Source organism: Oncorhynchus tshawytscha, linkage group LG05 (assembly GCF_018296145.1).
Source record: "Oncorhynchus tshawytscha isolate Ot180627B linkage group LG05, Otsh_v2.0, whole genome shotgun sequence".
NCBI lineage: Eukaryota > Metazoa > Chordata > Actinopteri > Salmoniformes > Salmonidae > Oncorhynchus > Oncorhynchus tshawytscha.
Genome location: NC_056433.1, coordinates 14011445 through 14026756, shown reverse-complemented (window position 1 = coordinate 14026756; position 15312 = coordinate 14011445). Strand labels below are relative to the sequence as shown.

Genomic DNA, 15312 nt, shown 5'->3' with positions numbered 1-15312 from the left:
TGTGACATTATGTTTTCAAATCATATATGTTTCCCCATTCACAGTGTCCACAACTAAATGTTAAATATTTGCTTTGAATAAAGCTGTAGTCTGTCATCGTGCCATGTAATCAAAACTCAAAAACCGGCAGTTCAAACAACTATATATCTATTCCCTATTACGTCAATAGCCTTTCCCAAAGATATTTCAGATCATTTACAAAATATTCCACACGCTTGAGAATGCAGAGGCAATTCAAGTCTCAAGTTTTAATGTCACATGCACAAGTACAGTTAAATGCCTTTCTTGCAAACTCAAAACCCAACAATGCAATAATCAATAACAATGTAATACTAGAGAAAAAAACACGAGACATAACAAATTTGAAGAACACAATAAGTACGTGTACTATAGACAGGGTCAATTCCAATACCATATGTACAATGTGCAGGGATACTGGAGTGATAGAGGTAGATAATGTATAGGGGTAAAGTGACTAGGAATCAGGATTTAAGATAAACATAGCAGCAGCTTGTATGTAAGTGGGGATGCATGGAGTCAGTCTAAATGTATGTGAGTGAGTGTGCAGGGCCCTGTGAGTGCATAAAGACACAAATATAAATAAAAATGTCAGTGAGGATACAAGGTTAACTCACAGTCTGTGTAGCTATTTCATGATGGAAATGGATGAAGATCATTATGAAAGAAAAGGAAAAAATAACTATCACTTCAATGAAGTTATTCATATTTATTTTAACGTGACAAGCATTTACATGCAATTTAACTTAAGTGTTTGGTTCCTTCATAATTGTTGGAGATGCTGCACCCAAAGATGCCGCAACAACACAGCTGCGGATGGATACATCCGCACAATCAAACACACAAGAGGGTATAAAGATATCGGTCTTTTAAAAGGAAATCCCTTTCTATTTTCCTGCGTCAGAGAGCAGAGGGGACTTGAGATATTGGCAGCATTTTATTCAAGAGAAGTCAACGGAACAAATAAAGGTATATATTAACGTCTTAACTCTTAAACGCAGCCATGTACTCATAGTTTGATTTATCAAATCACTGCTCAACTGAAGTATTATTTTTGTCTATCGTAACGCGTTAGCATCTCTGGCTTGGTCCGGCATCCATCAGTCGAGAATGTTCGATTCAGTAACTGACGTTACTGTAGCTAGTTTACATTCGTCTGCTACATTTTGCGTAGTTATATTTTTAAATTCGTATTACTTACTTATATACTAAATTATCTAACCGATATCCACATTTTGCGGCAATTTTGAGTCCCCACTCATTCGTCTCACCACACCTGGTTCTGTCTCATTCGTCCTCGATGTGTGTACTAACGGAAGTTAGCTAGATTGGTTAACTTTTGGAGAAGCACATTTCGAGGCTAACGTGACTTTTAACTATATAATCTTAACTTGGTAACGTTAAATCGGCGTAGAATTTGTCGATAACAGGATTGGCTATCGAACTAACTACTGTCAACGTTTCGCTCAGCAGCCATTTGCTAGCTTTCGTTTTCCGTCTGGCCAATGCAGCTAACGTTAGCTGGCACTCGGTAATGTTAGCTAGCTACACCTGCATTGTTTCTGATACTTTACAAATTGTTGCAGTCAGTTTAGTGGCCATTTGACCTGCCCTGCAGTTGGCATTGGTTGTGCCATGCACCTTCTGAATGTAGTTAAACATTGTGTGCAAAGGTTGACCTTGTCCTTTATGACTCCAGTAACGTGAATTGTACATTGCGGACACAGGCAGCATGACTTCGCGAGACGGTACGCTAGCTAACATTAGCTACTTCCTCGTGCATTTCTAGCTCTGCGGAATCGTCGTCACCTTTTGATATTAGCAAGTCGATATCCACGTGCGGACTAATTCAATTTCGGTTAACGTTCTGGAAGTCAATTTGGAGTAGAATTCTTTATGCATTTCCTGAAATCCTTCCACCGAATTTGTGAAACACGTGCTGGCAACGTCTATTGTCTCCTGTATGTCGCCATGTTGGCTGCTAGTTCCTCAACCTCCAGTAGTTGGTTAATCACGATGAATTTAAATTTTAAAAAATGTAATTTTTTTCAGCTAGGCAAGTCAGTTGAGAGCAAATTCCTTGTCACAATGACGACCTACGCCAGATTTGAGGCTAGGCCAAATGTGCACCGCCTTATGGGACTCCCAATTACGGCTTGTGATGCAACCTGTATTCGAACCAGGTCTGTCGTGACGCCTCAAGTGCTGAAGCGCAGTGCCTTTGAGAGCCCCATGAAATGGGACTGGTTGTAGAGAACACTTGTTAATTCCCAAACAAATCCCAATGGCATTTCTTGTATTGAGGCATTTACGTCAATAATGCAGTCAGATTGGCATGGCCATTAACCCTGTTAGATTTGAGGACTACTATGGAGGTGTTAAATGACTAATTTGTACTGAAGGCAATGAACTCCCCTTGTTACTAATGGCACTAAAATATGCATTTAATTTAAATCTGTACTTCCTATATTTAGGCGTTTTCCAGATTTCATAACATTGCTGCTTTTGCCCCCAGATGCCTGAAGAAATGCGCCAAGAGGAGGAGGCTGAGACCTTTGCCTTCCAGGCAGAGATCGCTCAGCTCATGTCCCTGATCATCAACACCTTTTATTCCAACAAGGAAATCTTCCTCAGGGAGTTGATTTCCAATGCATCTGATGTAAGTGAGAAGGTTGGCGTTTGGCCCCATGTTGAATGTGTTTATAAAACACCCCTCTTTGGACTTAGTGATATTTTTGATGCTGACATTTACTTTGTTCAATGTCTTTCAGGCTTTGGACAAAATCCGATACGAAAGTCTGACGGACCCCACCAAGCTGGACAACGGCAAGGAACTGAAGATTGACGTCATCCCCAACGTGGAGGAGCGCACCCTGACCCTAATCGACACTGGAATTGGCATGACCAAAGCTGACCTCATCAACAACCTGGGAACCATCGCGAAGTCTGGCACCAAGGCCTTCATGGAGGCCCTGCAGGTATGTCAATTGGATTACAGAAATATTTGCATATGCATTCAAATACTATACAGGGAGAGAACATGTTGTGATTATTTCCCTCTTTGCTAGGCTGGAGCTGACATCTCCATGATTGGGCAGTTTGGTGTGGGTTTCTACTCTGCCTACCTGGTGGCTGAGAGGGTGACTGTCATCACTAAGCACAACGATGATGAGCAGTACATCTGGGAGTCCTCAGCCGGAGGCTCCTTCACAGTCAAGGTCGACACTGGTATGTGTCCCATTCAATGAAAGCTGGGTTCGGGGCGTTGTGCACAACAGAACAATGAGAAAAAACAAAGGACATCTGTTTTTAGACAGTGGATTAAATGTGTTCTTACACTGCGTGTATTGTAGTGGTGACAAAATTGGTAAATGGATTTCTATGGTGTAATTCATTTCCAGGGGAGCCCATGTTGCGTGGAACTAAGGTGATTCTGCACATGAAGGAGGACCAGACGGAGTATGTTGAGGAGAAGAGGGTCAAGGAGGTGGTCAAGAAGCACTCTCAGTTCATTGGATATCCCATCACCCTCTTTGTGAGTATATGTATGGAAGTATTTGACAAGTGCGATTAGTGACACTTTCTGTAGGTGTGGCTGAGGATAGTAGTAAGGGAAAGTTGTTTTATATATTTTTATTGGATGATTCAAACTAAATTGCCCCCTTTGTTTCTGTGCAGGTTGAGAAGGAGCGTGAAAAGGAGATCAGTGACGATGAGGCTGAGGAGGAGGAGAAGGCAGAGAAGGAGGAGAAAGAGGAGAAGGAGGCAGAGGACAAGCCCAAGATTGAGGATGTGGGCTCTGATGATGAGGAGGACTCCAAAGACAAGGACAAGAAAAAGACCAAGAAGATCAAGGAGAAGTACATTGACCAGGAGGAGCTGAACAAGACCAAGCCCATTTGGACCAGAAACCCTGACGACATCACCATGGAGGAGTACGGAGAGTTCTACAAGAGCCTGACCAACGACTGGGAGGAACACCTGGCTGTCAAGGTACAAACATTGAAATTTAGAAATTGCGACAAAATCAAAATGGTTTCCTGTGGTTGCCCAGATGGCCTGGTCCCAGATCTGTTTGTGCTGTGTAGCCAACTCTTATGGTCTGGGAATATCTATAAGCACACAGATCTGAGAACAGGGTAAGGTGATGTGAGTATATTTAACTCTCCTGCGTCTTCCCTTCTACAGCACTTTTCAGTGGAGGGCCAGCTGGAGTTCCGTGCTCTCCTCTTTATCCCCCGCCGCGCACCCTTCGACCTCTTTGAGAACAAGAAGAAGAAGAACAACATCAAGCTGTATGTCAGGAGGGTCTTCATCATGGACAGCTGTGAGGAGCTCATCCCGGAGTACCTGAGTAAGTAACCCAGTCTTCATGTCTTTTTCAGCCTTGGAGATCCAAAATGGCTGCCATTTTGTCCCCTGGGACACGTTTGGTTGGAAAAGTTCTTAAATGGTCAGTGGTTTCTGTAATGCAAATACCTCTGGCCACAGGCTATTGCAGGGCCACTGAATTTGAAGGCAGCACTGTCTCATTAATGTTTTTTCACGTAGGCTAATGGCAAGGGCTGACAATGCTACTCTGAAATAGTTGGCTACTAGTCTGTTCTCTTTAGCCTACTTATGATGTATATTAGTGTGTTTTACACACACTGGGGTTATTTCTAGTGCTATGAAGTGCTATAAAAGGGAAAATCATGTCTGTCCCCCCCTGCAGATTTTGTGCGTGGTGTGGTAGACTCTGAGGATCTCCCCCTGAACATCTCCCGAGAGATGCTGCAGCAGAGCAAGATCCTCAAGGTGATCCGCAAGAACATCGTCAAGAAGTGTATGGAGCTGTTCGGCGAGCTGGCAGAGGACAGGGAGAACTACAACAAGTTCTATGATGGCTTCTCCAAGAACCTCAAGGTAACTCATTGCGTATGTCAGGAGATGGGTATGGACTTGGGAAAACAATTCTGATTGTCTTTTGAACTGAAGTTGTTTTGCTACTAATAACTCAACTTGTCCTCTCCTGGAATTGCTGTCATTTGGTGTTCTTCAGTGAATCAGGTGTACCTCACTGGGTATTAAACAAAGGCTTACCTAGAGTAGATTCCTTTCTAGCAATGTTTGCCCAATTTCTTAATGGCAATATTAGTGAGATCTTGCTCCCCATACCCTGTAGGGCTAGTTGCTGTACTGCATTCCAAACAGGAGCCAGCCTATAGTGTTTTAGAACCATTGATAATATTTAGACTGGCTTCAGGACCCACAAAGTTCCATAAGCTAAATGAGTGCATAACTTCCCCAGGCAGTAGTTTAATGTCTAATGGCCTCATATTGACTACCAGATTATACTAATGGTCATTGTTTCTCTACAGCTGGGCATCCACGAGGACTCCCAGAACCGCAAGAAGCTGTCGGAGCTGCTGCGCTACCACAGCTCTCAGTCGGGAGACGAGCTGACCTCCCTCACGGAGTACCTCACCCGCATGAAGGACAACCAGAAATCCATCTATTACATCACTGGTGGGTCTAGTTAGCCATTTATCCCCAATAAAGTAGAGCCCCAAACCCAGGGGCAGACAGTGAATTGTTGAAGTTGACTGACATTATTTTTTTATAGGTGAGAGCAAGGACCAGGTGGCCAACTCTGCTTTTGTGGAGCGCGTGCGCAAGCGAGGATTCGAGGTCCTGTACATGACGGAGCCCATTGACGAGTACTGTGTCCAGCAGCTGAAGGAGTTTGACGGAAAGACCCTGGTCTCCGTGACCAAGGAGGGCCTGGAGCTGCCGGAGGACGAGGAGGAGAAGAAGAAGATGGATGAGGACAAGACAAAGTTTGAGAACCTCTGCAAGCTCATGAAGGAGATCCTGGACAAGAAAGTAGAGAAGGTAGGTGACTGGCCAAACCTATGATTTTGGAAATTATTTAATGAATTTCTGGTATTTGCTCTATTTTAGAATGCCACAGTTGATGTTTTACCTTGTATTTCTGGTTGTGAACAGGTGCCCTAGTTCATCATTAGTTAATATTGATCCCGGTGAGTCCATGTAGTCTGAGGTGGTCCTGTTGGGCTCCCGTGGTGTGTTGTGACGCTGATCACTTTGGCATTGACTTGAGTGGGAATGCTGTAGTTTTTGTCCCCAGGTGTTCGTGTGGCATTACCCAGAGACTCTAGAATACGTTGTGAATTTGAAGCGGTGATTGCGTGTGGCGATAACATTCTAACACCATTTAGACTTGAGAATTTGCCCATTTCTGACTAAATTTTGATGTGCTATTTGGGTGATATCTAACCAGACTGCATGATATTTAACTGGAATTTGTCAATTTTTAAAACATCTTGACTAAATTAGGCTACACTGGTTCTTGCCAAACTAATCTCCCGTGCTGTTACCACGTGAACCAACGCTGCTTGGTGTTCCCCCAGGTGACCGTGTCAAACAGGCTGGTGTCGTCGCCCTGCTGCATTGTGACCAGCACGTATGGCTGGACGGCAAACATGGAGAGGATCATGAAGGCGCAGGCCCTGAGGGACAACTCCACCATGGGCTACATGATGGCCAAGAAACACCTGGAGATCAACCCAGACCACCCCATCGTGGAGACCCTGCGGCAGAAGGCTGACCTGGACAAGAACGACAAGGCGGTGAAGGACCTGGTAATCCTGCTTTTCGAGACCGCTCTGCTCTCCTCTGGCTTCAGCCTGGATGACCCTCAAACTCACTCCAACCGTATCTACAGGATGATCAAGCTGGGCCTGGGTGAGGATGCACTCAACTGTGGGAGGGGGTGAATGAAGGTAATCTTGATTATAATGGAAATGTATGCTGATATATGTTCCTTCCCCTCCAGGAATCGATGATGACGAAGTGATCCCTGAGGAGCCCACCTCCGCACCTGCCCCAGATGAGATCCCACCTCTAGAGGGAGACGATGATGCATCACGCATGGAGGAAGTGGATTAAATGCCACTTAAAATCTACTCCTCATATAGCCTCACATTTTCCAATCGAACATGTTTATTTGCCCTTTTTTAAATGGGTAACCTGGTCAGTGTCCTTTATGGTATAAAAAGTCTTAATTCTAGAAATGCGGTTCATTTGTTGTACAAGCTGTATGTAATAGTTAATGGTGGGCAACGCATCTGGAAAAAAAACAGTACCCTGTTGCACTGAGTTTTAAATATTGGACTGGTAGATGTGTGTGAACAATGGGAAATGAAACATTCCATTACTGACACGGTGTTGGGTTGGTTCTCATGTGCAACATAACATGCACGCTGCATGGAGAGTTGACTGCAAGGTTCCTTTGCCTGAGTCCAGACCTGTCTGTATTCAGTCTTTGTTTTGCAGAAATTAAAAGATGTAATACCTTAAACGTTCTATTTTGCTGTCTGGACTACTTTGTTCTTCAAACATTAGAAACTGCACCTGCAGGTTTGTTAAATGAGGAGCAATTAATGTCTGATCCCAGTTCAACCACTAGGTGTCACTGTTTAAGGGCTAGGTTTAACAAAGCATTGACACTAGTCTAAACTACTGCACAAATCAGGGGAGATTTATTTTTTAGGGGAGCACAGGAAAACTGGCTTAATTTTGTCATACTTCTGACTTATAATGGAATCTTTGACTACAGAACAGATGCTGGCGATTGTATTTAGAGGGTTGTTCATTAGTGGTGAACAACTCTTTGCCGTTTAAATTGAGGCTAGAGAAATGCAACCATTAATCACACTGCTAACTACAACTGACCAGCCATGATATCAAAATTATATGTAACACTGGTCTCAATGGGTTAAACATGAGTATAACAGGCATTGGGTTCTGATGGGATAAAATGGTTGAACTTCTTCGGGCTTGGTAAACTAATGAATTTCCCAGGACCGACAGCTGATATTGGCAGAAGGCTTATTGTAAACAGCACTCCAATTTAGTGAAAGAATACCATGCTATTGTAGTGCACTATTTTCAGTCTTGATGCAATGATTATTGGGGTCTGTCAAACTTTGCACATACACTGCCATCTAGTGGCAAATGTATTTTGCCCCTGGGCTGGAATAATACATTACAGCCTTTTGTCTTACATTTCAAAGATGGTACAAAAATAACTTGTTCTTTCACCAGATTGACTATTCTCCTACATTCCTTTCAAATTTCCACAAACCTGAATGTTTCCTTGCTACAGGCAGTTATATCCTTGAGGTTAGCTGACTTGCCTAGTTAAAGGTAAAATAAATAAAAATACAACTTTCTGCTTTGTCATTGGGGTATAGTGTAGATTGTCCCAACTTTAGAAAGGCTGTAACATGTTAAGTCACAGGTCCAAATACTTTCCGAAAGGCACCCAGTGTTTCTCAAAGAAAACACCACTACCTCGTGCTTAGTTATGAACAAATTCTTATTTTCAATGACTGCCTAGGAACAGTGGGTTAACTGCCTGTTCAGGGGCAGAACGACAGATTTGTACCTTGTTAGCTCGGGGGTTTGAACTTGCCGGAAGGTTGCAAGTTACTAGTCCAACGCTCTAACCACTAGGCTACCCTGCTATAAACTCACATTTACATTAGTATTCAGACCCTTTACTCAGTACTTTGGCAGTGATTACATTATTGACTCTTGGATATGACGCTACAAGCTTGGCACACCTGTATTTGAGTTTCTCCTATTCTATGCAGATCTCAATCTGTATGGTTGGATGGGGAGCATTGTTGCACAACTATTTTCAGGTCTCTCCAGAGATGTTAAATCGAGTTCACATCCAGGCTCTGGCTGGGCCACTCAAGGACTTGGTGCCCTTCCCCAGATCTGTGCCTCAACACAATCCTGTCTCAGAGCTCTATGGACAATTCTTTGACTTTGTTTTTGCTCTGATGTGCACTGTCAACTGTGGGACCATATATAGACAGGTGTGCCATTCCAAATCATGTCCAATCAATTGAATTTACCACAGGACTTCAATCAAGTTGTAGAAACAGGATGCACCTGAGCTCAATTTGGAGTCTCATAGCAAAGGGTCTGAATACTTATTTACATAAGGTATTTCATTTTTAATACATTTGTAAAAAATGTAACCTGTTTTTATTTTGTCATTATTGGGTATTGTGTGTAGATTGCTGAGAAAATGTATTTAATCCATTTTAGAATAAGGCCATAACGTAACAAAAATGTGGGGGGAAAAAATCAAGGGGTCTGAATACTTTACAAAGGCACTGTAAATCAGTGGATGAAGCAACTTCAGATTATCCCTAAATTGGACCTTGCATAAAACTGTCTAGACTATATGTTTTCAACTTGAACCATAATGGTAGTGGTTCACACCCTGCAAATGTCTCCGTTGTCACGCAAGGAATTAACACACAAAGATATGTTATTGAGGTTACGAGTTATTCATACAATCAGTGATAATCATGAAAAAGTCATGGGTGAATTCTTTGAAATCACATGGTTTGTAGTATATTGCAGAGGCCTAGTGAGGGGGTGGAGATAAATGTAAATTTGCAGTTTTCAGCTGTTGTATGGAGGAAATGTGTTCACTTGTGTGGGTGTCTTATTCGCGTCTGACCCCTGGCCACTTCTCAGTCATTCTGATACTGAAGGGTCTAACCAAGCGAGTGACAGAAACAATGGAGACCCTCTGCTAGGCTACTATGAATATCAGTGGGTGAAAAGATAACGCAGTAGTAGATTAAAAGTTTAAATGGACAGTACATACTGATGGGGAGGGACTTTTAGACAACGTTTCAATTAGCCTTTTACTATTGCAACTAGAGATTTCACATGTAAAGTTTAAACTCAAATTACTTCCTGTGGAACTTGTTCTTCTAAAAGATCTCTGGTTGTCTTCACACTCTTGGTGGTGACAAAATGTGTCCCCAAGTAGGTGATTATGTTCATTCACACTGTACCACACCTCCCTACATGATCTATAGAAATGATAAATCAAGATCTGATTAAAGAAATGTCATCATGGGGGTGATGAAGGTCAATTATGTTGGGCAATTGATGAGCACACTGTGGTTGATTCTGAATGGCATGATTCAAAAAACTGCTCAAAGTAACGTGTGTGATATTTGCTTTACAGTAAATTGAAACCACAAGATGCAATATAAGGAGCACAACTTGCACCCCACAAGATTACAATTTGTCTTTGTCAATGTACACGGTATCGTCACCAGTGATACCAGTGTTGTATTTAGGTTTCCATTACGTTTATGAGCCCTGAGAATGAGTAAACCTGAAAGGATAGAGAATCTAAATAGAATAGCTTAAATCAGAGATTACTATCTTCAATATCTGAAGGAGGAAATATTTGTTTGATAAGTTATCGAAAACATCAGACAGGAAATTGATCAACCCTAAAGAAGCGGCTGGAATTCAGATGACATAACCAGAGAGGTGACCTAAAATAAACGACACAAGAACTGGACCCACCAACTAATAACCTTTACAGTTGGGTGGAAGGAGATGTAGAACATTACACACAGAGCATAACACTTCACATCTGTTTTGTTCCACTACTACAGTAAGCATTATCACTAGTTAACCCTTTCCTGCCACTCACAGTGAAAGCTTGTAGTGACTGGTTGGTTTCCCCAGGAGTGGGAAGGTTAACTGAGGGTTGTGTGTGTGTGTAGCCTTTTGCCCCTTTACACCAGTGAAGAGGCATGGAGATGCTCACGTCACCACACACTGATCCGGACGGTTTGGGAGTAGGAGGTGTTGTAATGACAGCCCGGGGGTTCCCCCATATGGCTGTGTGTATATGTGTATGTCACACTGATAAAATAATGTGACAAATATCACACACTACCATAATAGCTTTAAATCAACACCACACACTAACAGCCAGCTTATGGAGAAGATCATCATTCTGTTCTCTGGTAATCTAGTTTACACACAATGACCACATTTTACTGACTCCTTGATGTGAGAACTACGCTGGATCAGGATAGCACCAAATTTTCCTTAGGTTATAATAGTTTAATATCAAGAGGTCATGACCTTTTAAAGGTCAATAATCAATATGTGCAAGAGGAAATAATGTATCACTAGTGTAGTCAGCCCCCCTAGGGCACAGCTACATCTCATAGCACCCTCTGACCTTTTCACACAAAAAACAACCCATTCAAGTTGGAAATTACACATACATCCATTCCAAGTGTTCAATGTATTTAAATTAATTTAAAATATTTTAATGATCAATCCAGTCTACTAGTTGAAATACTACAAAGGATAAAAACAGAAAGTACCAGTTACATTTAGTTCTACGCCAAAGCCCAAGACTGTCCAATCCATCCTTCACATTCCTGAGAGAGAACATCAACCATCATCACCATCCATTCAGGCCACATTAAAACATTCACACATCAAAAAGCAGATATCAACAGCACAGCTCTCCCCAAAATAAGCACATCATTAGACAGATTATTTTTTTTAGATGTATGAATCCATCATAAGAAACATGTACTGTATTCAACTACGCGCCATGTGTCCAAAGACAAATGTTTACATTGCATTCTTCCCTAGGCAACATTCAAGGCTCTGTAAAAACCATTGGATTATCTTGAATATGCCACATCCCATGACCCATTCTATGACATTTGCTTTGCTACTAGTACATTAGTTGTTCTAACCATAGTCTTTGTCTAGGCCGGATAGAGGTGGGGCAAACCGTCTATTCAAACACCACCATAAGCCAACTGACATCTCAACAAAGTTGTCAAGCTAATGTAAACAGAACATAAAAATATAACATTTGTACAGCCTATACATAGGGCATTGATATTGTTTTGAGTCATATTCATCTCAAGTGTTGCAGCAAGAGCAGATTGGCTTCTGGACCATAGTTAATGATACAGTGCTGTATATTTGAATGTTTTATATTTGAACTTCATGAAGTGATTGCAATTTGACAAATAAACACCCTTCATTGACAGTGCCTGTACATGCTACGCCCTATGGGTGATTACTGACAATGGCTTGTTTGAATATCAATTCAAATTTTGATAATACCAGTATAACAGGTCCAAGTCCGGTTCCAAGTTATACACCGAGTGTACAAAACATTACAAACACCTGCTCTTTCCATGATGGATCGACCAGGTGAAAGCTATGATCTCGATAAATTTTGATATAAAAACTTGATAAATCTTTTGAGGGCAAAAGTGGGGGGTGCAACTCAATATTAGGAAGGTGTTCTTTAATGTTAGGTACACACAGTGTTCCCTTTAAAAAGTTTGGACACACCTACTCAATCAAGGGTTTTGCTTCATTTGTTTCTATTTTCTACATTTTAGAATAATAGTGAAGACATCAAAACTATGAAATAATACATATGGAATCATGTAGTAACCAAAAAGGTTTTTGAAAAATCTCAAACATATTTCGATTTGTTTAAGTAGCCAAACGCTGCTGCATTTCAATTAACAGGTGTGCCTTGTTAAAAGTACATTTTTAAAAATGTTTTCCTTCTTAATGCGCTTGAGACAATGAGTTGTGACATGGTAGGGGTGGTATACAGAAGATAGCCCTATTTGGTAAAAGACCAAGTCCATATTATGGCAAAAACAGCTCAAATAAGCAAAGAGAAATGACAGTCCATCATTACTTTAAGACATGAAGGTCATTTCAATCCGGAAAAGTTCAAGAACTTTGAAAGTTTCTTCAAGTGCAGTTGCAAAAACCATCAAGCGCTATGACGAAACTGGCTTTCATGAGGACCGCCACAGGAAAGGAAGACCCAGAGTTTCCTCTGCTGAGCACATAAATTCATTAGAGTTAACTGCACCTCAGATTGCAGCCCAAATAAATGCTTCACAGGGTTCAATGAACAGACATGTCAACAACTGTTCAGAGTAGACTGCATGAAATCAGGCCTTCATGGTTGAATTGCTGCAAAGAAACCACTACTAAAAAGGACACAAATAAGAAGAGACTTGCTTGGGCCAAGAAACACGAGCAATGGACATTAGACTGGTGGAAATCTGTCCTTTGGTCTGATGAGTCCAAATTTGAGATATTTGGTTTCAACCGCCGTGTCTTTGTGAGACGCAGAGTAGGTGAACGGACGATCTCCACATGAGGGGTTCCCACCATGAAGAACGGAGGAGGTAATGTGAGGGTGCATTGAAGGTGACACTGTTAGTTATTTGTTTAGAATTCAAGGCACTCTTAACCAGCATGGTTACCACAGCATTCTGCAGCAATACGCCATCCCATCTGGTTTGCGCTTAGTGGGACTATCATTTGTTTTTCAACAGGACATTGACCCAACACACCTCCAGGCTGTGTAAGGGCTAGTTGACCAAGAAGGAAAGGGATGAAGTGCTGCATAAGATAACCTGGCTTCCACAATCACCCGACCTCAACCCAAATTGAGATGGTTTGGGATGAGTTGGACTGCAGAGTGAAGGAAAAGCAGCCAACAAGTGCTCAGCATATGTTGGAACTCCTTCATGACTGTTGGAAAAGCATTCCACATGAAGAATTTAAAATCTATTTTGATTTGTTTAACACGTTCTTGGTTACTACATGATTCCATACACTACCGTTCAAAAGTTTGGGATCACTTAGAAATTCCCTTGTTTTTGAAATAATTTTTTTTTTTAATTGTCCATTAAAAGAACATCAAATTGATCAGAAATACAAATAGTACCTGCAAAACACCAGTCTCAACGTCAAAAGTGAAGAGACAACTCCGGGATGCTGGCCTTCTAGGTAGAGTTCCTCTGTCCAGTGTCTGTGTTCTTTTGCCCATCATAAACTTTTATTTTTATTGGCTAGTCTGAGATATGGCTTTTTCTTTGCAACTCTGCCTAGAAGGCCAGCATCCCGGAGTCGCATCTTCACTGCTGACGTTGAGACTGGTATTTTGCGGGTACCATTTAACCTGTTGAGTGTAGGGGGCAGTATTTTGATGTTTGGATGAAAAACGTACCCAAATGAAACTGCCTATTTCTCAGGCCCAGAATCGTGAAAATGCATATAAATTGTCAGATTGGAGTGTTTTCTATCCTAAAGTTTCCAAAACTGTCAAAATATTGTCTGTGAGTATAACAGAACTGATATTGCAGGCAAAAACCTTAGGAAAGTCCAACCAGGAAGTGCCTAAGAGAAACAAATCTCCCTGTTCCATTGCATGCCTTCCCTCCATTTAAAGGGATATCAACCAGATTCCTTTCCCTATGGCTTCCACATGGTGTGAACAGTCTTTAGACATAGTTTCAGGCTTTTATTCTGAAAAATGAGCGAGAACAATCACATCATGTCAGTGGATGGCTGGGATGACTGGGTGCAACAGCTTGGAGCAGACATTCTCTCTCTCTCTCTCTCTCTCCTATTGAAAAAGCTACGGTCTGGTTGAAATACTATCGATTATTTATTGTAAAAACAACCTGAGGATTGATTATAAAAAACATTTGACATGTTTCTACGAACTTTCTGGTTACTATTTGGAATTTGTGTCTGCCCGTCATGACCTGCACGAGCCTGTGGATTTCTGAACAAAACACACCAACCAAATGGAGGTTTTTGGATATAAAAATAATCTTTATGGAACAAAAGGAACATTCATTGTGTAACTGGAAGTCTCGTGAGTGCAAACATCCGAAGATCATCAAAAGGTAAGCAATTCATTTTATTGCTTTTCTGACTTTCGTGACCAATCTACTTTGCTGCTCGCTGTTTGTAATGTTTTGTCTGCTGAGAGAGATGTCCTAACATAAATGCTTGGATAGCTTTTGCTGTAAAGCTTTTTTGAAATCTGATATGCCAGGTGGATTAACAACAAGCTAAGCTTCGTTTTGCTATATTGCACTTGTGATTATGAAAATTAAATATTTTTAGTAATTTAATTTGGCGCTCTGCAATTCAGTGGATGTTGGCGAAAATTATCCCGCTAACAGGATGGGTGCGCCAAGAAGTTAATGAAGCTGCCAGTTGAGGACTTGTGAGGCATCCGTTTCTCAAACTAGATGCTAATGTACTTTTCCTCTTGCTCAGTTGTGCACCGGGGTCTCCCACTCCTCTTTCTATTCTGGTTAGTGCCAGTTTGCGCTGTTCTGCGATCTTCAGTTTCTTGGCAATATCACACATGGAACAGCCTTCATTTCTAAGAACAAGAATAGACTGACATGTTTCAGAAGAAAGTTCTTCGTTTCTGGCCATTTTTAGCCTGTAATCGAACCCGCAAATGCTGATGCTCCAGATACTCAACTAGTCTAGTCTAAAGAAGGCCAGTTGTATTGCTTATTTAATCAGTACAACAGTTTCCAGCTGTGCTAACATAATTGCAAAAGGGTTCTCTAATGA

The 15312-nt window shown here is 41.5% G+C and overlaps 1 protein-coding gene across 2 annotated transcripts; it reads left to right on the top strand.

Moving 5' to 3' along the window:
• The first annotated feature begins 832 nt into the window (after nt 1-832).
• Nucleotides 833-7386, top strand: hsp90ab1 (heat shock protein 90, alpha (cytosolic), class B member 1). 2 transcript variants are annotated; one of them, XM_024419752.2, is made up of 12 exons: nt 833-987; nt 2534-2677; nt 2790-2996; nt 3087-3246; nt 3420-3553; nt 3697-4011; nt 4207-4372; nt 4733-4923; nt 5379-5526; nt 5624-5892; nt 6432-6765; nt 6857-7386. In XM_024419752.2, the coding sequence occupies exons 2-12, from the start codon at nt 2534-2536 to the stop codon at nt 6967-6969; spliced, it is 2181 nt and encodes a 726-aa protein (XP_024275520.1). In that variant the 5' UTR covers nt 833-987; the 3' UTR covers nt 6970-7386. The 2 variants fall into 2 exon arrangements, with proteins under 2 accessions (XP_024275520.1, XP_024275522.1); XM_024419754.2 differs by lacking the exon at nt 6857-7386 and adding an exon at nt 6007-6041 and having other exon boundaries at nt 6432-6616.
• The last annotated feature ends 7926 nt before the right edge of the window (nt 7387-15312 follow it).

Coding starts and splice junctions, on each gene's coding strand:
- hsp90ab1 (XM_024419752.2), top strand. CDS start 2,534: ATGCCTGAAGAAATGCGCCAAGAGGAGGAGGCTGAGACCTTTGCCTTC. Junction 3,554..3,696: donor GATATCCCATCACCCTCTTT/GTGAGTATATGT, acceptor GTTTCTGTGCAG/GTTGAGAAGGAGCGTGAAAA. Junction 5,893..6,431: donor TGGACAAGAAAGTAGAGAAG/GTAGGTGACTGG, acceptor GTGTTCCCCCAG/GTGACCGTGTCAAACAGGCT.